General features: G+C 39.9%; 4 protein-coding genes and 2 long non-coding RNA genes across 8 annotated transcripts; 5 read left to right on the top strand and 1 right to left on the bottom strand.

Annotated features, from left to right (window-relative positions):
• The first annotated feature begins 2,254 nt into the window (after window positions 1-2,254).
• On the top strand, window positions 2,255-2,937 carry LOC147786558 (uncharacterized). Its single transcript, XR_015414742.1, has 2 exons — window positions 2,255-2,433; window positions 2,560-2,937. It is a non-coding gene; the product is annotated as an uncharacterized LOC147786558 (long non-coding RNA).
• A 6,263-nt stretch (window positions 2,938-9,200) lies between these two features.
• On the top strand, window positions 9,201-12,774 carry LOC111782822 (P-loop containing nucleoside triphosphate hydrolases superfamily protein). 2 transcript variants are annotated; one of them, XM_087120611.1, is made up of 12 exons: window positions 9,201-9,358; window positions 9,535-10,263; window positions 10,388-10,500; window positions 10,597-10,716; window positions 10,814-10,901; window positions 11,311-11,402; window positions 11,481-11,585; window positions 11,683-11,792; window positions 11,875-11,962; window positions 12,089-12,124; window positions 12,216-12,299; window positions 12,384-12,774. In XM_087120611.1, exons 2-11 carry the CDS (start codon window positions 9,558-9,560, stop codon window positions 12,297-12,299), a joined length of 1,542 nt encoding a protein of 513 aa, XP_086976737.1. In that variant the 5' UTR covers window positions 9,201-9,358; window positions 9,535-9,557; the 3' UTR covers window positions 12,384-12,774. The 2 variants fall into 2 exon arrangements, with proteins under 2 accessions (XP_086976737.1, XP_023519401.2); XM_023663633.2 differs by having other exon boundaries at window positions 12,216-12,306.
• Window positions 12,775-12,920: 146 nt separating this feature from the next.
• LOC111782825 (uncharacterized) lies at window positions 12,921-13,788 on the top strand. Its single transcript, XM_087120615.1, has 2 exons — window positions 12,921-13,397; window positions 13,489-13,788. Exons 1-2 carry the CDS (start codon window positions 13,212-13,214, stop codon window positions 13,591-13,593), a joined length of 291 nt encoding a protein of 96 aa, XP_086976741.1. The 5' UTR covers window positions 12,921-13,211; the 3' UTR covers window positions 13,594-13,788.
• Window positions 13,789-14,145: 357 nt separating this feature from the next.
• On the top strand, window positions 14,146-16,290 carry LOC111782823 (Excinuclease ABC, C subunit, N-terminal). The gene is made up of 4 exons (XM_087120612.1): window positions 14,146-14,362; window positions 14,613-14,751; window positions 14,963-15,096; window positions 15,330-16,290. The coding sequence occupies exons 1-4, from the start codon at window positions 14,196-14,198 to the stop codon at window positions 16,027-16,029; spliced, it is 1,140 nt and encodes a 379-aa protein (XP_086976738.1). The 5' UTR covers window positions 14,146-14,195; the 3' UTR covers window positions 16,030-16,290.
• On the top strand, window positions 15,840-17,502 carry LOC111782803 (uncharacterized). Of its 2 annotated transcripts, XM_087120613.1 has the most exons (3): window positions 16,239-16,327; window positions 16,466-16,542; window positions 16,751-17,502. In XM_087120613.1, exon 3 carries the CDS (start codon window positions 16,816-16,818, stop codon window positions 17,329-17,331), a length of 516 nt encoding a protein of 171 aa, XP_086976739.1. In that variant the 5' UTR covers window positions 16,239-16,327; window positions 16,466-16,542; window positions 16,751-16,815; the 3' UTR covers window positions 17,332-17,502. The 2 variants fall into 2 exon arrangements, with proteins under 2 accessions (XP_086976740.1, XP_086976739.1); XM_087120614.1 differs by lacking the exons at window positions 16,239-16,327; window positions 16,466-16,542 and adding an exon at window positions 15,840-15,976.
• Window positions 17,385-19,871, bottom strand: LOC147786557 (uncharacterized). The gene is made up of 2 exons (XR_015414692.1): window positions 19,536-19,871; window positions 17,385-17,950 (listed from the first exon to the last, which is right to left on the bottom strand). It is a non-coding gene; the product is annotated as an uncharacterized LOC147786557 (long non-coding RNA).
• Between the last annotated feature and the right edge of the window lie 2,080 nt (window positions 19,872-21,951).

Genomic DNA, 21,951 nt, shown 5'->3' with positions numbered 1-21,951 from the left:
ATACTTGAAACGCGGAATTTACTTTAAATGGGCTCTTATCATAACTGCGACATAAGTTTGTCTTTTATTACCTCATGAATAACGAATACAAGGGAAAGAAAGGGAAAACAACTCTGAAATAAAGGTTCTATACTAACCTATGATTTATTAATGCGATTACAATTCAACCTATATTAACCTATACTAATGATGTAAATGGGAATTCAACCTATACTATGAATTTAGATGAAATTCAACATATACTAGCCTATATTACGAATGGAAAACAACTATCCTATGCATGTGCCACGATCCCGGGATGTGCGATGCTGCCGTTGGTCTCACATGGGTGCCTTGCCTTTATCTTAAAATGTGGTAGAACGAGGCTTGAGTATTTCTCGAATACTCAGTAAGTGACTCCCTATTGGGGTTATGCAACAATCACATGCAAATGCGATGATGGGACCTATCTTTAAATCTATCTTCATACGGTGCTGTCCTAACGGGTAATTTGGACGTATACCATATACTCTACATACAGCCCATACGTGCAAGTACTGGCTCTCCAGTCGGTTCGCACACCGCTAGGCACTTTCTTTGTCGGGCGAGCATACTCTGGGAGCTCCTTAGGCTGGACACCTGTTAGAACTAGTAACCGTCACGGCAACGCTATGCAAAACATAACGATCGTACCCCTGCCATTGGGTGTACATGCCCGTACCCTCGTGATGGAATAGGGGTATCCCCCCAATGCATGAGCACACATAATGCATGAAGTCCCCAATATTTCTACTTTTATCATTAATGAATATAACCCCGCTATCATCTTCCATGCTTAATATGTCATTTCTCATTTTTCAGTCTACGTATCATACATAATCCTAACGGGGTTATATTTCATGTAATTTATCGTGATTTCATGTCATATATTACATGCTGTTTACATTCAAAATTATAGTACCATTCATGCCAGAATCATCTAGACACATCATAAACGTCATAAGCATAGCACATCACATCATACTAAACAACATACATTCACATTTCGCAAGCGTACTTAATCGAGTATAACAGTCTAGCATACAAATTAATGACACGTGCGAATCCACAGGCACGTGCCAACATACAACATACAACGCATAACCTACGACGGGTGAGGCACTTACTTGGTAGGCCTTAGCCGAAGTACTCCCTAAAATATAAACGTAAGCTCCTCGCTCCTCGTATACGTCCTACGCTTCCGTTGGTGGTTGGTTCCTATTGGATCATTCGACAACATGAATTTGTGAAATACGGCCTTAAAATGATTTATTTCACCTTAAACGGGGTCGAAATCAAGTTCGAGAGGGTCAAAACGGTGCCAAACAAGTCGGAAACAGGTTTCCCAAGTCGATGTTTTTTTTCGTGGATTTTTTTTATCCGTTACACACGTGGTCGAATGAGCACCACTTGGGGATCGCCAATTTTTTTGTCGCAACATGAGGGACACAACCTGCTCTCTTCATAGTATGGTTGTAGGGTTTAGAAAGACCATTGGCCATCAATCATTCCCTTTAAAAATTATCCATGTGTCATGCAATTTATAAAAACATTACTAAACACATGGTTAAAAAACATTAACAAAATATTTTCCCGTTGATTGATACATGAATATGTGTTCCACATGCACTTCCTAACGAGTATTTGCAAGTAAAAAGAATGGTTTGCGAAGTCATAAAAAAATTCAGACTATTAATATAACACATTTTTTTTGTCATCCCACCTAAACCATAGTAAACATTAGAACAATTTGTTATTGACTACTTAGAACATCAATCCAGATACAATGCATAAAGAAAGCTTAATACATTTTTTTCTTAGATTGTGGTAGAAGCATATAATTTTTGTGCAAGAAAAAAAAATAAAATTACCAAATATTAATAACATGATCATTTCTATACGTAAATAATTAGACATCATGTCATCACATATAACATGTAAACTAGGTGGAGCATGGAAAAGGGGAAAGAAAAAGGAAGGGATGGAAGAAAGGAGAAAAGAGAACCAAATAAGAAAGGGAGAGAAAACCAATGGAATAAAAAATTTAAAATAAAAGATAAATAATAGGGAAAAATGTCCTTTCCTAAAAATTTCCTTCCTTTTTATAGCATATTTTAAAAAATGTAATACTCAAATGCTATAAAAAGCTTTTCTAAAATTTACTTCCTTTTTATAGCATATTTTCAAAAACAAAAACTGCAATATTCAAACGCTATAAAAACACATTTTTCTTGTATTGTCAGCATAAGCGCTCTGGTATTATTTCTTGATTTGGAAAACATAGGAAGAAGGATGAAGTTCAACCGAACCAATGAACCTAAACCCATCTTCTTCTTGTTTTTCATTATCTTCATATTGTCCTCGGACAACACTAGGCGCTGCTCATATGCTGAATCCAGCCATGCACATACTCAGGTAAATTTATTTTAGTTCCAATATTATAATGGATGATTCATCACCTTCCTCGTATATACCTATTCTATTTTTGCACCCAAATCTAGTGTTCTAACTAAAAAAATTTAATGCATTATACTATGCCAGCCCATCGCTAATCATGAAGATCAGGAGTTGACCTTGCCAAGAAGAGGATTGGCTGGGCCGGGATCGTCGCCACCAAACTGCGCCTCAAAGTGTGGGAGTTGCACGCCCTGCACTACGGTTCTTGTGTCGGTGACGCCGGGACCTCCAGGCGTCGGTGATGATTTCCCAGAAGTCTGGAGATGCAAATGTGGGAACAAGCTCTACATGCCCTGATCGGAAAGGCATGCCCCCCGAGCATCTATGCTCTTATATGTTACTTATTCGCCGATGAGCCGAAGTGGCGGTGTGGGTCTGTTTCATTCATACCCCTATCATAAATCATATATAGATTATTGTGTAAACAAAAAACACAATGATTATATACTCTATTTTATCACATATCTAAGTACTGCGACTAAAAATCTATCAATAACCTATTAAAAATACAACTTAAACTATGCTAGGAAGATAATTAATAAATTACTTAAACTATGCTAGGAAGATAATTAATAAATTACTTAAACTATGCTAGGAAGATAATTAATAAATTACTTAAACTATGCTAGGAAGATAATTAATAAATTACTTAAAACTATGCTAGGAAGATAATTAATAAATTACTTAAAACTATGCTAGGAAGATAATTAATAAATTACTTAAACTATGCTAGAAAGATAATTAATAAATTACTTAAACTATGCTAGAAAGATAATTAATAAATTACTTAAACTATGCTAGAAAGATAATTAATAAATTACTTAAACTATGCTAGAAAGATAATTAATAAATTACTTAAACTATGCTAGAAAGATAATTAATAAATACAGAAGTTGCGGTCAATAAGTTAGGGATCATCAAAACACCATCATCAAAACACCAAACCATCCAATGTAAAGATGGTTTTCAGTGCTGGTTATCGAGTTGGATCGTCTATGCACAGTTGGATCGTCTGCCTCTACTAGGGCAGTTTTAGGGTTTGGTGTGGCATGAGGTGTCGCTGGTGACGAAAGAGGCTTATTTATAGAACCCTCACGTCCCCAACTACGTCCCCTTCCACCCCTTCCTCTACCCCTAAGCGGGGGTCGTCCCCTACGATCTCCTCCTTAAGTTCTAGGTGGCATCCAAATAGTGCACTAACTACTAAGTCACATACTCATCTAATAGATTCTATAAACATTCATAATTATGCAAATCACTCGTACATACAACTATAGCATTAACATAACCATCTGATAGTACATAACATATCATAAATCATGCCAACATAAAACACATGTACATCATATCATTCATTACAAAATACATATTCACTATTACATGCATCATTTAACTAAGAAACTTTAATTTTTAAAAAGGCATACCTGACGGAGCATTTGCTGGAGGACCATGGAAGTACGTTAAGCCTACATTGTAAGCCAGTTTACAAGCCAGTTTACAAAGCCTAAGCCTACATTGTAAGCCAGTTTACAAGCCAGTTTACAAAGCCTATAACCTAGAGCTCTGATACCAACTGTAACGCCCCTAGTTTTTGAAACCTAATTAGTGACGTCACCCATGCATACATAACTCACGGAAGCTCATCAATAAAGTCTTTCATAAAGATCCAAAAATCCAAACAAACATATCTCCGAAAATAAAACCTTTTGTAACTGAAGTCAAAACAAATCTAAATAAAACAATGTTCAATGCTTTAACTTAAATAAGTCAAATAAACATAAACTACTAAAAATGCCCCTCGTCCACTTCCATGGTGTCCTCAGCTCGTCAACCGTACATTGGCGCCTTGCCTTTGACTAAAAAATGTAGGTAGCACGTGGCTTAGTATTTTATGAAATCAGTAAGTCACCCCACTGTTGGGGTTAGAAATGCAAACACATGCAACATATGAGCGGGACCTTACTTTTCATAAACTTTACATGACCTTGGGCGCTTTTCTATTCTGGGTAGGGTTGGATGTGTGGTACTCCTTCACACACGGCCCATGTACTCGTACATGGACCCACCAGGTGGGCTCGTATACATACCCCCTCGGCATGGCTTGGTTGGGCACAACGTGTTACACGTTGTCGGACACCACAGAATAGAAAAGGGCCTGCATGATATCATGACAAACATAAATATCGTAATTCATTCTTTCGTAACATAAAGGGGAATTATCCCGATGCAAGTGACATACATAAGTGCATGAGGTCCCTTAACATACCTAACATGGCATTACAAAAGCATTGCTAACATCGCATATACGTTTCTTACATTACATGGCATCTCACATGACTTACATTACATGGCATATTACATAACATGAAAATACACTCTAGTTGCATAAGCATCTCATGACATGACTCGATAATACTACGTATATTCATGGCATCGATCAACACTTTCATGGCATATGATACGAGAAGATCAACAATATTCTCACAGCATAACAGTCAACATCATCCATAACTTTTCATAGCGTAAACAGTCAACAGTCAACATAATCCATAACATTTCATAGCGGAAACAGTCACATAATTCATACAGCATATAGTCATATCATATAAAATATGGTGCATGCAGGGGGCCACATGGCACACACCATCATACAACACGCAGTAAGAAAACTTCAACAGTAAGTCACTTACCGTGATGGCCTTGGCCGAAGTCACTCACAACAAGCTAATTCCAACGGTTAAATATGTCCTATAATAACGACATAAAAACTTAGGAACCTTTCATAACATACCCTAGCAAAATCTCATGCTATTTATCAAAATAAACTCCCAACACAATCTTTCTTTGATGGTTAGGAACCATACTAACCTTAGATGGTAAAACTAAGGGCAGTAACAGCTTCGGAAGGGCCGAAAATCTTGTAATCGATATATTATAGTGATATCGAGCCGATAAGCCGAGTTGCTGATTCGACCAACTAAGCCGTCAAGACGAGCCACGGGATTTAATGGAGCCCAGCCGTTGTACATGTTGAGTTATGGAGTCTGCTCCCTGTATTTAGAGCTTGGTCAATGGCTATATCCGGTAAAGCTATATTTGGTAAAGCCATATATGGTGAAGCTATATCCGGTAAAGCTATATATGGTACATAGCTATATATAGTAGATGGTTAAATCTGGTAAAGCTATATTTAGTAGACTGAACCATATATATATCCCGTCTAGTAAAGCTTTGAAAGGTACTTTTCTATTCTCTGTACTCTCTTGTTGTACATGCCTGAAGTCATCAATAAAAAATCCCCCCAATGCATGAGCACACAAAAGGCTTGAAGTCCCCAATATTTCTACTTTTATCATTAATGAATATAACCCCGCTATCATCATTCATACTTAACATGTCATTTCTAATTTTTCAGTCTATGTATCATACATAATCCTAACGGGGTTACATTCCGTGCAACTTATCGTGATTTCATGTCATACATTATATGTTGTTTACATTCAAAATTATAGTACCATTCATGCTAGAATCATCCAAACACATCATAAACATCATAAGCATTGCACATCACATCATACTAATCAACATACATTCACATTTCACAAGCGTACTTAGTCGAGTATAACAGTCTAGCATACAAATTAATGACACGTGCGAATCCTCGGGCACGTGCCAACATACAACATACAACGCATAACCTACGACGGGTGAGCCACTTACTTGGTCGGCCTTCCGTTGGTGATTGGTTCCTATTGGATCATTCGACACCTTCATTAGTATTAGTTAATTTCCAGCTTGAATTTGTGAAATCTGGCCTTAAAATGATCTATTTTACCTTAAATGGGGTCAAAATCAAGTCCGAGAGGATCAAAATGGTACCAAACAGGTCGAAAACAAGTTTTCCGAGCCGTATAAGCTGCCGGAGCCGAGAAGCCACTGCCGATCTGATCAAGCCATCGGAGCCGAGTGGGTGTCGAGCTGCAGACGTGCCACGTGGCACAACCAAAGGGCGACTAGGGTTCTAGTTGTGATGAGCTGTAGGGTTTTGGTTGCGGTGGGCTGGGCTGAACTTGTTGTTGGGCCGCGATTTGTTTCGATGGGCCGAGGGTTGAATCGTTGGGTCGCGAGGATTTTGGATCGCGGGTCGGAGATCAGGCCGGACTTTGTCTTCCTCGCCCGATTGCTAGAGAGTTTTTTTCGACGACTCTCTCTCTCTCTCCTCAGTCACGTCGTTCCGACATCCTTCCTCCGTTTTCAAGTCTCCTCCTCCCCCTAATACCATTTAAGGTGTTTGTTTGGTTCGTAAGGGCCTAACACTCTCGGATCTGAGAGGGATCGAAAATCCGACGTTCTGTCACCCTTACCTGACAGTGTACGATGTGTAAGCAACGTCGAAATCTATCCTCGGTGTGTAAAGGTCAATGGGATCGTTTTTGTGGTGTAGATTGGAGGTTTCGAAGTCGATTTCGTATGATTTGGCTTCGCTAGAGCGTCGTCGGTTTCTGCCTCACTCTCACGTTTTTTCGTTTTCTTCCTTGCAGGCGGTTTGGCTAAGGGTCGGGGTCTGTTGTTGTGGTGATCCCCGAAGTTTGGCGAGGCTTATGGGTCGCATTTGAACGAAAACTCCAACGTTCGCCGGAGTTTTTGGTCTCGCCGACGACCGTGGAACTTAGAACATGAATCCAGCATAAAGAAAGCTTAGTACATTTTTTTCTTATTCTCTAATAGAGGCATATAATTTTTGTGTAAGAAAACAAAGTAAAATTACCAAATATTAATAACTTCATCATTTCAATACTTAACTGATTGCATACAACTAATTAGACATCACATTATAACAAACATGTAAATTAGGTGGAGCATGGGAAAGGGGAAAGAAAAAGGATAGGATGGAAGAAGGAAGAAAAGAGAACCGAATAAGAAAGGGAGAGAAAACCAATAGAATAAAAAAATTTAAATAAAAGATAAATAAGAGGGGAAAATGTCCTTTTCTAAAAAAATTCCTTCACTTTTTTATAGCATATTTTTTTTTGTCAAAGGCTATAAAAAGCTTTTCTAAAAATTTCCTTCACTTTTTATAGCATATTTTCAAAAACAAAAATGCAATATTCAAACGCTATAAAATCACATTTTTCTTGTAGTGTCAGCACAAGGGCTCTTGTATTATTTCTTGATTTGGAAAACATAGGAAGAAGGGATGAAGTTCAATAGAATCAATGAACCTAAACCCATCTTCTTCTTCTTGTTTTTCATTATCTTCATATTGTCCTCAAACAACACTAGGCGCTGCTCATCTGCTGAATCCGGCCATGCACATACTCAGGTAAATTTATTTTAGTTCCAATATGATAATGGAGGATTCATCACCTTCCTCATATATTTTCTTACAAATACCTATTTTTGCACCCAAAAAATCTAACACATTATACTATGTCAGTCCATCGCTAATCATGAAGATCAGGAGTTGACCTTGTCAAGAAGAGGATTGAGTGGGTTGGGATCGTCGCCGCCGAACTGCAACTCAAAGTGTGGGAGCTGCACGCCCTGTACTACGGTTCTTGTGTCGGTGCCGCCGGGACCTTCAGGCGTCGGTGATGATTTCCCGAAAGTCTGGAGATGCAAATGTGGGAACAAGCTCTACATGCCCTAATTGGAAAAGGCATACCCCCGGGCATGTATGCTCTTATATGTTACTTATCTGCTGATGAGCCAAAGTAGGCGGTGTGGGTCTGTTTCATTCATACCCCTATCATAAATCATGTATAGATTATTGTGTAAACAAAAAACACAATGATTATATACTCCTATTTTATCATATATCTAAGTGCAGATCATCTCACTAACGACCATACCAAAAATTTATCAATAACCTATTAAAAATACAACTTTATTAATAAAAAAAATAATAAAATTTATTAATAACTTACTAAGTAAATTAATTGTTGACTTAAAAATCTTACCTAGATTCGAATTTAAAATAATATATTTTATGAATTTAAAATAATATATTTTATGAATTTAAAATAATATATTTTATGAATTTAAAATAATATATTTTATGAATTTAAAATAATATAAAATATAAAATGTTTTTATAAAATATAATATGGTAGTAACATTCGTGAATTGAGCTCCCCGTGAATGTTATATTCTATAGTATGTCTTTTATCATATTCTATATTAAATTAAAAAAAAAATGGTAATGTTGAGTAGATGTTAATGTGTATATTTTAATGCATGATATATATTTATCATAATGTATATGAAGCTTTATGGAAAAAGTATTGATATTTGTATCGTATATATTTAAATACAAATACATTATATCCGATAGTATATAATTTATTATTATAACATATGTACAACTAAGATCACAAGATGAGCGGTAAAATACCTAACCGAAAAAATAAAAATAAATGAATTAAACATTGAATAAAGAAACCAATAATTTAAGAGCGAATAAATAAATAACTAAAGAAATAGAATGATAAGAAAAATAATAAAGAATTATGGGTGGGAGGGATAATTAAGAAAAATTAAAGGAAAGAATATAGATAATTGTAAAAAAAAAAATTAAAACTCCATATTTATTGCCCACCATAAATATAAATAAATATTATATATATATATATATATATGAAGAAATATAAAAATGAAAAAAAAAATGCAAATTTTGAGCGATTTAAAAAAAAAAATGATGGGGATGGGCTACGACCGGAAAGCCCGAGTGAAGAGGAGGGAGAGAGGGAAAGCCCGAGTGAAGAGGAGGGAGAGAGAAAGTGGAGGGCATAGGGCTATACGAAACCGAAAAGATCCCATTACCAATCCGACTGCGGACGAAGAAGGCGAACGCTTCCGCTGAACAAAGGGCCAGAAACCGAAGGTCTTTCTTTCTTTCTCTATTTCATCTGAGCTCTGTAAATGCATGCTTTTGGTTTAACTCTTTGGAACCATGGATTTTCTTTGCTGTCTTCCATCTCCCATATGGCATATGCAATGTAGCTGTTCGAAGTAAGTATATAGATTCTTTTTTTTTTTTTTTGGCCAATTTCGGTTCAGGCTTTATAGACATCTGCTAGACAATGTCCGAAGAAGAGCTCAGCTCGGGGTTTAGGTTCAAGAAGAAACTCAAGCTTGCGGCTGGTAAATCTAAGAGTTCCAAGAGCGGTGTACATGGAAGGAAGAACTTCGATAGGAGCACAAGAGATAGCGACACAATTGCAAGAACTGCGAGTGTTGAAAAGGCTGCCCGGAAGGGAAAACAGAGGACTCCAATTGCTAATGTTAAAAGACAGCGAATATATGGTGCCCAAAATAGTGATATGAAGGTCACCTCATTCAAGTCTCATTCGCGAAGAGGACACGGTGCTGCAGTAGCCGGGAAGAGCAGTGACGCATATGCTTCTTCACTTTTGGCTTCTAAGAGTTTAAGCCATTCTAGTTCTCAAGGTAAACGCTCTATTAAAAACCAAGAAAATGATATCAGAACTCCGAAAGTGTCATATGAAAGAAGGAAAACTAGGGGGGGAAAAGATCTCTATGTGGAATCCGTAAGGAAGACACATTCCAAAAACACCAAGGATTTGAGCAACACAATGGATTCTACGGTGAAAAAATCATGGGGTATAACTCCTTCAGATCCTACCAAGAAAAGAGTTTTCAGGACAACAAGTGCAAATGGTGATCCAGAGATACGAACTGATAAGTCAAAAAAGAGGAAACGGGTAATTCGTATAGATCCATACGATGTCTCGAATAAGCGGCTGGATGATGGGATACTAACTGATGGTGAGATCATATCCATGTCTCAGTTTCCTACTTATCCCATTGATTGCTTGGATGTAATTGAAGTACTTTATTTTTCAATATGCTAAGCTTAATGATAGATGTATCGTCCTACCTTTGATTCCAGAAAATGCCAGGCAGGAGAAAGCAAAACCAGAGGAAAAAAATGAGATATCAAGCAATGCTCAGTTCCGTGCAATACAGCCTAGTAAATCTATCATTTCGTTCGTAGAAGATAATGTAATTTGCATAGCCATGTGTTGTTAAGTCTGTTTCCCCGTTACTCAACATTTTTTGTGTTGTTCCATTTATGATTGTTTATTATGTCGTTGACAGTTGTTGGGGCGCAGGCGCATGATTGAGCTTAGAAGAGCAGGCTACAACACTGATCTCTCTGCCCCATTGGATAATATCCCCTTTTCTAGCAGTGCTGAGAGAGAAAGAATTGAAGAAAATGTATGTATGCAATATTTATGCAACAGAAATGTTAATATTTTTTTTTCCATTCCCCAATCCTATCATTTTCCGAGTGGAAACTAATTGTAATCCGCAGGTATTCAGGAATAAGTTAACCTTCTTTGCTGCTGCAAAAGTTTCATCATCTTTTCCGACTCCGGATTTGCCAGAAATCGCATTTGCTGGTATGTATTCGAAGTTTTGCACTTGCTTAGCTATCTGATATTCTCGATGCATTAACTAGTAGTTCTTGAAAATCTAATTTACATTTGTAGTTGTATCGGATAATATTTGATATATTTGTCATTGTGTTTGTGACGTTGAAGTGTACTGTTATCATGAATTAGCTAGTATTTCTTAGAGTCTCTTGTGTATCTTTGAAGATATTATGCGAGTGAATGGGGGAGGAGGCTAGAACAACCTGTCTAAATAATATTTGAACTTAATTCCAAGTCATGAAAAAATGACGGTTTTACTCCTCCCGGTCTCCACAATCCTCATGCTTGGGTTGCTACAATATTATGAAATTTTTGGATTGGACATTAGTTCCTTGGAAGACATTTTGATATTGCCTTATATCTTCCTTCATTGTAGGAAGATCAAATGTGGGAAAGTCATCACTGCTTAATGCCCTTACAAGACAATGGGGTGTTGCACGGATGTCTGACAAACCTGGTCTTACTCAGGTGACGACGTCTACAATTCTGGGTAGATATTGTGTTGGAAATGTCTGGTAACACTTGGTAATGTTTGTTCATGTACAGACCATTAATTTTTTTAATCTGGGATCAAAGATGTCTTTGGTTGATTTACCTGGATATGGCTTTGCTTATGCAAAAGAAGAAGTTAAGGATGCTTGGGAGGAATTGGTAAGAACTTCTATTTTAAGTTGGCCTTCCCCAGAAACTGATTGTTCATAACAGCAATGGGCAGCCAACTAATTGACTGAAGACTTGTACATCTTAGGTGAAAGAGTACGTCGCAACGAGAGTTGGTCTGAAACAGGTATGCTTACTTATTGATACGAAATGGGGGATGAAGCCAAGGGATCAAGAGCTCATTGATTTGATGGAAAGGTACCAAATTTACATGCACTGAACTTTCTATATATATGATGTATTGATGTGTTGATGCTTATGACTTAATTCACTGTGATAGATCTCAAACTAAATACCAAATTGTATTGACAAAGACTGATACGGTCTTCCCAATGGATGTAGCACGTAGAGCAATGCAAATTGAAGAGGTTTTACTACTCACCCCCCTATTGATTATAATATCTCTTCTAAAACCATTATTTATTTGTTTGTTGGTTTCGTTCTTCCTTTCTTCTTTTGAGACTGACAACTATTGGCCACAAATTTTTTTTCAGAGATTCCAGGCAAATAAGTCAATTGTCCAACCTCTGGTATGAGCAAAAGTGTTTGTTGAGTTAATTTTCTCCAAGTTTGGCCCAAGTTTATAATGAGAGATGTAATAGATGTGGTTTATCATTTCAGATGATGGTAAGTTCAAAATCAGGAGCTGGTATCCGAAGTTTAAGAACAGCTCTGGCAAAAATCGCTCGGTTTGCTAAAGTCTAGGTGAGAGGTGCTTACTCGAGTATCATAAAGCTTTTTTCTGCTGGGACATCATGGATATTCTTCTGATCAGCTTAAGTATGGCAGTCAACTTGGAAACACAATGAAGTCCCTGTCTCAAGTTCGTCAAAGCTGAAGCAAGTGCTGCAACTTGGCTCAACAGTTTTTTCATGAACGTGCACAAACCGAGCACGAAAGAAACATAAGTCATTGTCCTTTTTGGTTGCAATTCAAAGATGTGAAGCGAATCCGGGAATTGCGCTAAAAAAAGGGTCAATCTTGTTGCTTTAAGGCGTGCCTTCCTCTTTGGAATATTACGAAACTGGCTTACGGTGTTTCCCTATTTGTCCTTCCTTTTGCCCTGTATGCGGGGGCCTTACAGTACTGCCCCATCTTATTCGTAGTAGAAGAAATGGGCCTGACTTAGATAATTTCAACTGAACATTATGATTTACATGTTTCGTCCTTTATTATTAAACCTTTCCTAGAGGGTCTTTGCTTGGTTGGTTTTACCTCCCTGCATTCGCCCTGATTCCTGCTCATCATCTATGGATGACGACATTGACAGTTGAGTTGGTGCACCATTTTGGACTTGTCAACTCCATAGAAGAATAGTAGCCAGCCACCATTATCCTTTTGTGTTGAATATTCTAACCTTATCAGATTGTTCATATGATTTGTCTTGATTTGGGGGCCTTTCAATTTAGTCATAAGAAATAATAGAAAGGGAGTGGTTAGGTTAGGTGGAAAAGCAAGTTTCTTGGCATCAAATTATTCCAAATTCCTCAAAATTTTGATAATTTCTTTCACTTCACTGCCCTTCGTTGTTTACCCTAATCATTTCTTCCTCTTCCTCGCCACGAATCTCTCCTTCATTCAGATCCGAAGGTTAGGGAAGGACGGGCGTTGAAAAAAATGTGTCCGCTGAGATTTATTCTCATATTTCTCTCAGCGACTCTTGCCGGCTTCTTTGTTCTCCGGAACCTAAAATCTCAGCCTCAAGATTTCGAGGCCGACGATAATTCCGAGACCCACTCCAACGATGTGTCTACCACTTCGACCTCCTCCTCCTCCTCCTCCTTCTCCTCCTCCTTCTCCAAGGTTCTTGTAATTCTTTTATACCGGAATCACGCATTTCCTTCTTGTTTCTTTGTTTGTGTCTGAACGGAAGGATTGTGGTTTGTTTGAACAGGTGTCCTCGGCAATGCAATCGGGATTCTGGACGGTGGTCGACATGGCCAGCGGCCGCTACTTGTGGAGGCATCTGATGCCCTCGTCGAAGAAGCCTTCCAATTGATGCGACTGTTTCGGGCTAGGGCTTCTGTATTGTTCGGGTTTCCTATATATCGTTGGATACTTCTCCTCCTCTTGTATTCCCTTCGAGTTGATTTTGTAAAACGTCTGTAAGTCTGAAACAGAGACACTCAAGTGTTGAGAAATGTGCCCAATCGCAATCGCTTCTGATATCAATTAAGATTTCCGAGTTTCTTCTTTTGTTTGAGTCGATCATTGAATCGCTCATCCGTTTGCGGGCAATCCAATCAGCTTTACGGAAAATAACTCAGGTTAAACAACTTTAAATTAAAGTTGGATTCTTAGATTCGATTCATATTTTAAGATGAAATTTACGGCAACCAAAAACAACTTTAATAAGCAAACAACGTATTCTAATCTGAAGAACTGCGGATTTCGACGCCATACTTCTTTTCCCTCTATTAATTCGGGCGAAACGGTAAATTCACGAACCAACCCAATTGCCTGTAATGAACCGGTTCAAAATCCCAAGCCATTTACGTGAATAAATACCGATTCAAGTTTTACGTCAACGGTCGAATTGTTTTTTTTTTTTTTTTTTTTTTTTTTAAAGCAAATTTTCATCTTCTTCAGAGAGAGAGAGAGATGCGGAGGAGGAAAGAGAAGCCGGAAATCCCTAAAACCATGGCTGTTGCAGAGGAGAAGAAGGAAGACGATGAAGATGAAGAAAGGGGTAACGAAGGGAACGGTTTCTTTTCATGCTATCTCTTGGCCTCTGCGTGCCCTCGTTACAAAGGCCATACCTATATTGGGTTCGATTCTTTTCTCTTCTTGCATCCCTAGATCGGATCTTCTTTCTGCTTGTCTTCTCTCTGAAATAATGGATTGAAAAACGCGGTTTTACTATCTCTGGATACTCGGATCTGTTTCTCTACTTTTCAATTCTGGAAATTTCTTTACCATCTTTCTTTGATTCCTGCATTAATTGAGTGAATGGGAACATCAAGAAATGTGAGAAATGCGTAAATCAGATTCACAGTGAACTGTTATTTGGAATTTCAGATTCACAGTGAACCCTAAACGTAGAATCAGACAGCACAATGGCGAAATTAGATGCGGTGCGTGGCGTACTAAGAGGAAGAGACCTTGGGAGATGGTGTTCTGCATCTACGGCTTCCCCACCAATGTCTCTGCTCTTCAGGTTACATTTCCGGACTTTGAGCTCTACAAATCGCTCGATTGTGCGTCTTTTATGCATCGAGTGCCTTCTACTAGCTGAATGACTCTTCGATGACTATACAAATGTTAAGATGTTAAGAGTATACGTTAGGGGTTTCGGGAATTTACCAACATGTGTTGGTGGTTTCCTTTTTAACCTGTATCTTAATTTGATGTTCTAACTGTGAATGCAGTTTGAATGGGCCTGGCAGCATCCTAATGAATCATTGGCTGTAAGAAGTGCTGCTGCAACTTTCAAGTCTCTATCTGGAATTGCCAACAAAATTAAACTTGCATACACAATGCTCACACTTCCAGCTTGGTGTAGGTATGAGAAAATTTATACAACATCCGATTTCACTGTCAAATTTGTTGGAAATGTGACATAATTAAGGACAATATCCTCATAACTGTGAGGTTTTTTGGGTGAAACCAAAGTTAAAGTCTGATAGGGACAATGTCTTACTATTATGATTTATAAAGAAGTAACAAACTGATGTAAATTTCAATCAAATTTGTCTGTCCTGCCTTCTATTCACGTTTTTCTCCTAATCCTTGCAGTTTGAATATTACTGTAAACTACTTCTCAACAAAGTACATGAATAATGCGGCAGGTTGCCCAAGTTTGCCAGGGCATATGAGGGTCCAAGTTTCCCCCATCGATGAGCTCCCATGCTATTCCGAAGGTGATCGACGTGTGCTTGAAAATGAGGATGACTGGGAGTATAATAGAGAATATGAAGAATTTTGTAGTTCTCGAGTATATGGATTGATGACCGAAGTTCCAAATGAAATTCCTCAAAACTTGATGGATTACCAGACAGGTACAGATGGAAGACCTCATGAATTGCGTGGATCCGATAAAGAACGAGAGGACAACGAACAAGTGCCACCTGCTTCATGTACTCCGTCTTATATTGATGTGGGTGGATGTGATGAACAAGAGCCAGGTTTGTGTGCTCAGCCTTGTATTGTAGAAGGTAGGACTGAAATCATCATCGATGATGGAGAGGAAAACCAATTAGAAGGGAGTGGTATGAAATTGCAGCAGCAACCTGGTAGGAAGAAGAACTTATCAGGAATAGCTACTGAAATCAGCGAAGTTTCATATGGGCTTCCTCCTGTTGAGAATGAGGTTATAGACGTGTCTACCCCGTCTCCCGACTGCAGAACAAGTTCGTATAAATTCAAGAGAAGAGTTATTACTGGTAGGTCTGAGATTATTGACTTGACTAAATCTCCTACGTTTATCCAATTATAGAACGATGGATGAATTTGGATTCTGCAAGTAAGTACTAATCTGTGTGCTGCTGCAGATAGTATTTTCAACCCTTTCAGAGGCAACGTGGGCTCAAATTTGGTTGACCAAATAGAGAGGGGAACAATAACATGTTGTTAAGTTATATATAATGGCCTTTTTTTCAAAGGCCATTTTAAGGGGATCAAGTGTGAAAAGAACATTAGAATGGCTTCTGTTCTATAGAACGTGGTATCAATTAACTTGTTATCTTCTTCTTCGTTACTATTGGTTTGGTTACCGAAACTCGAGACATGGTTAGGTTAGACTGCACTTCGTCTGTCTGTCTCTTAGCTCAAACTGTTTTGTTTTGTTTCTGTGTTCTTCCTCCATAGCTTTCTAATTTATTAGTTTTTGGAATCTGAATTACTCTGTTTATTATAAAATCAATAAGGATCAGATTTCCCACTATGATGGAAGTTTTTATGAAGATGGATCGCAATTAACGCCTCTGCATCCTGGATTAGCGACCAAGCTGTAATGTGTCCTCATTTCTGCCTTCGTTTTGGGGTCAACACACACACACATGGACACATCAGCAGTTCATCCATATGCATATAAAGCCTTTTGTCTTTCACATTATTATTATTATTATTGACCCACTATTAATTTACTAAGTAAATATGCATACAGATTTGAGAGATTAAAGATATTTTATTCCAAACCTGACTCATTCCCATCACAGTGGTTTATTTATATGGACGTTGGAGTTGGTAGATCCTCCTCACTATTGAAAAAGGGAGAGGAAACATGAATAAGCTGAAGAAGGTGAGGACAAGAGACGATATGTGGATTGTGGAAGAAGATTACCACACAGGAGTATCAGCCTCGGTGCCATTCCAGTGGGAGTCAGAGCCAGGCACTCCCAAGGCCAATTTCCCTGAAAATGGGGCTTTCCTCTCTCCTCTCACGCCCCCTCCTTCCTATTTCTCTACTAATCCCAACTCCCCCCTCGGCCTTAATTCTTCTAAGCCCTTTCATAGAGCCAGTTTCCTCAACAATGTCTTCAGAAAGCTTTCTATGAAGGCCAGTCTGCAGCCTCGGTCGCCCGGCTCTTTGTTGTCATCTTCGTCTTCGAGTTCTAGCAGGGAAAGAGGGACTCCTGGAAGCCCGAGGAGATTATCATTTGATTCGAGGGTAGACGATGACAACGGCAACGAAGAGGAGAATGTTGAATCACCTGTTTCTACTTTGTCCTTTGGACATGGAACTGATAAAGGATGCTACCCAAAGTTGGCTAAGGTATTTACCAGAGATTCTAAATGAAAAGAGAGTTCATGATGATCTTCTTCTTTTTTCTTTTTTGAGTACAAAGAACGTGAATCAAACCATCAATATTTGAGATGGTATATACTTTATTTACCGAGCTATGATCGGTTGTTTCATGTGGTTATAATCTTCTTTTCTAAATAACAATGTATGCTTGAACATATTCTAATTCCGACGTATTAGAATCGACAATACCTCTAATAAAGAGGTGAATTTCCATGAAACATGTTGAAGAATCACAGATGAAGGCCAATTCACAGTTGACAATGCCAACAATTTGTGACCACATATTATTTTATAAATGGCTACAACAATATATATTGAAACTGAGATCCACATTTGTGACCATTCACAATTGACAATCTGAAGTCAACTCTGTCTGTCTTTTGCTAGCTATGTTGATCCGACATCGGTTGGGGATGAGAACACGAGCTCGTACGCTCAAGCCATGAGCTGCCTTCCTCACAGATTTCTTTATATCCAAATCATACCCATCATTCATCAACACCGGCAGCAATGGCCTCCTTTACAACCTTCTCTTTATAGGAAAGCATGCTTTGATGAAAGCTTATAAACCAATAAGGCTACCTACTCCATAACAGTAAGCAGTCGGAGCCTAACAAAAATGATTTTACAGTTTTAAAATAAATGAAAAATATGCCGACCAAATAATTTATTATAATCATGTGCGGAATACCCTTAAAAGAAAGTTTAAAATATATGTCGTCTAAATAAATAATTTAACAAGTCACTTCCCTGTTATAGCCTCGCCTTAATATCATTTTTTTAAAAACAAGGTGAGTATTAAATACTCGATAAGAAACTTCCTTATTGGGATCAAATACATAAACATCATAAGGCTAATCAAACGAAATCGAGGGACGTGGAGCTCTACCCAAAACACACGCCATGTAATTTTTTCACTAAAACCATTTTCAACAATCACCCCTTAGAGTGACCATTAGTGGTTGGTTACCCGCGTGTAACCATTACCACATGAAAATGAATCTACAATCACTCCGCACAGTGACCATTAGTGGCTGGTTACCCGATTCACAGAGTGTGTAATCCTTACCACAACTTCCTTAATCATCAAACATAATATGCATGCATTAAGTCCGAAAACATTTATTTTCGTGAGAAAAAATAAATAATGTCACACAATTCACATCAAACATATTTCAATCATCAAACATAATATGCATGCAATAGGTCTCAAAATATTTATTTTCATGATCAACATACATCATATCATACAACACACAATCATATGATAACAAACATATTCAACCCATTAAACAAAAAAAAAAAAAAAAAAAAAAAAAAGAACATTTAAATTTCAATAGAAAGAGAACATATTCAACCCAACGGTTATGTTATTATTGAGAAAGTGCTCCTATGTGATATCCCACATTGGTTGGGGAGGAGAACGAAACACCCTTTATAAGGGTGGGTGTGAAAACCTTTCCCCAGCAGATACGTTTTAAAGCCTTGAGGGGAAGCCCGAAAGGAAAAGCCCAAAGAGGACAATAACTATAACTGTGGGTTTGGGCCGTTACAAATAGTATACAAATAGTATCAGAGCCAGACACTGGGCGATGTGCCAGCGAGGAGGCTGTTCCCCGAAGGGGGTAGACACAATTGGAGGGTCATGGATATGAATTTCATGGAGGGTCCCACATCAATTGGAGAAAGGAACGAGTGCCAGCGATGACGGTGGGCCCTGAAGGGGGGTGGATTGTGATTATCCCACATTGGTTGAGGAGGAGAACGAAACACCTTTTATAAATGTGTGGATACCTTTCCCAGCCTAAAGCGAAACCCAAAAAGAACAATATCTAGTAGTGGTGGGCTTGAGCCGTTACATCCTAAGTTCTCTACATCCTAAGTCTCTACATCCTAAGTACATAGGTTTGGAATCATTAAATGGACCTTATTTTCTTCCATGCATAACCCAAACGAGGAATAAAAGCAAGTCATATGTGATTCATCCACAAAACTGGAAATGACAATGCATCAATAGCGTACTGATCAGGATAGAAATGGGCACTGGAGTTTCACCCTAAATGGTCGAGCTCCATTTTTCAAGACTATGCCAAATATTCTCAACCAATATAACATTCATATGCATAAGAAAATGAGCACTAGCAACCCAATTTTGTAGTAGTTCATTAAGCAGTCGAAGTTCATTTGAGACTTACCCACAATACAACCCAACTTTCTAGTACTTCATTTTATGACAGTTAGCAGTTGACCATATAAACCACGGCCCCAGCCCATAACCTGCGGCTACAGCTCCGGCGACAACAATGGCTGAGCTTGCTAATCTTAAAGGCGGAGAGGATTGAGCAAAGAACAGGAGGTGGGACAAGGAAGTTGGGAGGGTAAAGGGATTCATTTCTCCCTCGTATAATGGAGGTCCATGCTAGACACGGCAGTGAAAGAATACTTCTCAGAGGCTTTTATAGGGTTCAGCTGAGCTGATTAAGCGAGCAAGCAGGTGCCCATTGAAGGAGATGAAGCCGCCCAATCTTCAATTTAATATGTTAAAAGATGAGAACTGCAGAACAAACCCTATACTATATAGTTTTTCAATTTTACCCCGTTTAATTCCTATTTTTAGCTCTACATGGGCTTCCTCCACTATGGACTAAGTTGGACTCCATCATGGGCGAACGTGGGCTTCAAATATGGGCCAATTTGGGCTTCATTCATGGGCTAATTTTGGCTTCCATTTAATTCACTTTGGGCTTCCAATATGGACCAACTTCGTATTGTATACTGGGCCAATTTGCGCTTCCACTATGGGCCGATTCGGCCTTCCACTATGGGCAAATTTCGGCATCCACTGGGACCGATTTCGGCTTCCACTATGCGCCGATTTGGACTTCCACTATGGACTCGATTTGAGCTGAGCCGATTTGGGACTACTGTACGCCGGCCGAATTGGGCCTCAACTGTGGGCCGGCCGATTAGGCAGTGACTCCACTGTGGGTGGATTAAGGCTAAGCCTGAACTGTGGGCCGGCTGATTTCGGCTAGGCCTCCACAGTCGGCCAATTTGGGCAAGGCCTCAACTGTGGGCCGATTTCGGCTATGCCTCCACTATGGGCCGATTTAGGCCTCCACTGTAGGCCGGCCAATTTGGGCTTCCACTGTGGGACGATTTGGGCTTCCACTATTTGCCCAATTAGTGTTCCATTGGGGGAAGATTTGGGCTTTCACTGTAGGCCGATTTGAACTGGGCCTCAACGATGGGCCGATTTGGGCTCCACTATTCGGCCGATATGGGCCTCCTCTGTGGGCTGGCCGATTTGGACCTCCACTGTGGGCCGACCGATTTGGGCATCCACTATTTGCCCAATTAGTGTTCCATTGCGGGCCGATTTGGGCTCCCACTGTAGGCCTATTTGAACCGGGCCTCCACCATGGGCCGATTTGGGTTCCACTATAGGCCGATATGGGCCTCCACAACGGTGGGCCGATTTGGGCTTCCACTATGGGGCGATTTGGGCCCCCCTCGCGGCCAGCCGATTTGGGCTACCACTGTGGGCCGATTTGGGCCTCCACTGTGGACTACCCGATATGGGCCGCCGGCCGATTTGGGCTTCCACTGTAGGCCCAATTGGTGTCCCATTATGGTCCGATTTGGGCCTCCACTGTGGGCCGATTTTAACTGGGCCTCTACTGTGGGAAAGCCGATTTGGGCTTCTACTGTGGCTAATTTGGGCTTCTACTCTGGGCCAATTTGGGCTGGACCTCCCATGTGTGCCGATTTGGGCCAACACTCTGGGCCGGCTTATTTGGGCTTCGATTGTGGGCGGATTCGGCCTTCCACAATGAGCCCAATTGGTGTTCCACTGTGGGCCGATTTGGGCTTCCATTGTGGGCCGCTTTGAACTGGGCCTCCCCGGTGGGCCGATTTGTTCTTCCGCAGTGGGCCGATTTTAACTGGGACTCTACTGTGGGGCAGCCGATATGGGCTTCTACTCTGGCTACTTTGGGCGTCTACTATGGGCCAATTTTGGCTGGACCTCCCATGTGTGCCACTTTGGGCCTCCACTGTGGGCCGGCCGATTTGGGCTTCCACTGAGGGCCGATTGGGGCTTCCATTGTGGGCCGATTCAAACTGGATTTATGCTGGGCCTCCACTGTGGGCCGGCAGATTTGGGCTTCCACTGAGGCCGGCCGATTTGGGCTTCTACAGTGGCTACTTTGGGCTTCTACTATGGGCCAATTTTGGTTGGCCCTCCCATGTGTGCCGATTTGGGCCTCCACTGTGGGCCGGCCGATTTGGGCTTCCACTGAGGTCCGATTTGGGCTTCCATTGTGGGCCAATTTGGGCTTCCATTGTTCGCCGATTTCGGCCTTCCACTATGAGCCCAATTGGTGTTCCACTGTGGGCCGATTTGGGCTTCCATTGTGGGCCGATTTGAACTGGGCCTCCCCGGTGGGCCAATTTGTTCTTCCGCAGTGGGCCGATTTTAACTATGCCTCCACTGTGGGCCTATTTTAACTGGGCCTCTACTGTGGGGCAGCCGATATGGGCTTCTACTCTGGCTACTTTGGGCGTCTACTATGGGCCAATTTTGGCTGGGCCTCCCGTGTGTGCCGCTTT

Source organism: Cucurbita pepo, chromosome 20 (genome assembly GCF_057944985.1).
Source record: "Cucurbita pepo subsp. pepo isolate OVF chromosome 20, ASM5794498v1, whole genome shotgun sequence".
Classification (NCBI taxonomy): Eukaryota; Viridiplantae; Streptophyta; class Magnoliopsida; order Cucurbitales; family Cucurbitaceae; genus Cucurbita; species Cucurbita pepo.
The sequence above is the reverse complement of the archived record's forward strand: the minus strand, read 5'-3'. Positions and strand labels throughout refer to the sequence as shown.

Coding starts and splice junctions, on each gene's coding strand:
- LOC111782822 (XM_087120611.1), top strand. CDS start 9,558: ATGTCCGAAGAAGAGCTCAGCTCGGGGTTTAGGTTCAAGAAGAAACTC. Junction 10,501..10,596: donor TTTCGTTCGTAGAAGATAAT/GTAATTTGCATA, acceptor TGTCGTTGACAG/TTGTTGGGGCGCAGGCGCAT. Junction 11,793..11,874: donor CTCATTGATTTGATGGAAAG/GTACCAAATTTA, acceptor TCACTGTGATAG/ATCTCAAACTAAATACCAAA.
- LOC111782825 (XM_087120615.1), top strand. CDS start 13,212: ATGTGTCCGCTGAGATTTATTCTCATATTTCTCTCAGCGACTCTTGCC. Junction 13,398..13,488: donor TCTCCTCCTCCTTCTCCAAG/GTTCTTGTAATT, acceptor TTGTTTGAACAG/GTGTCCTCGGCAATGCAATC.
- LOC111782823 (XM_087120612.1), top strand. CDS start 14,196: ATGCGGAGGAGGAAAGAGAAGCCGGAAATCCCTAAAACCATGGCTGTT. Junction 14,363..14,612: donor AAAGGCCATACCTATATTGG/GTTCGATTCTTT, acceptor TTGGAATTTCAG/ATTCACAGTGAACCCTAAAC. Junction 15,097..15,329: donor ACACTTCCAGCTTGGTGTAG/GTATGAGAAAAT, acceptor TAATCCTTGCAG/TTTGAATATTACTGTAAACT.
- LOC111782803 (XM_087120614.1), top strand. CDS start 16,816: ATGAATAAGCTGAAGAAGGTGAGGACAAGAGACGATATGTGGATTGTG.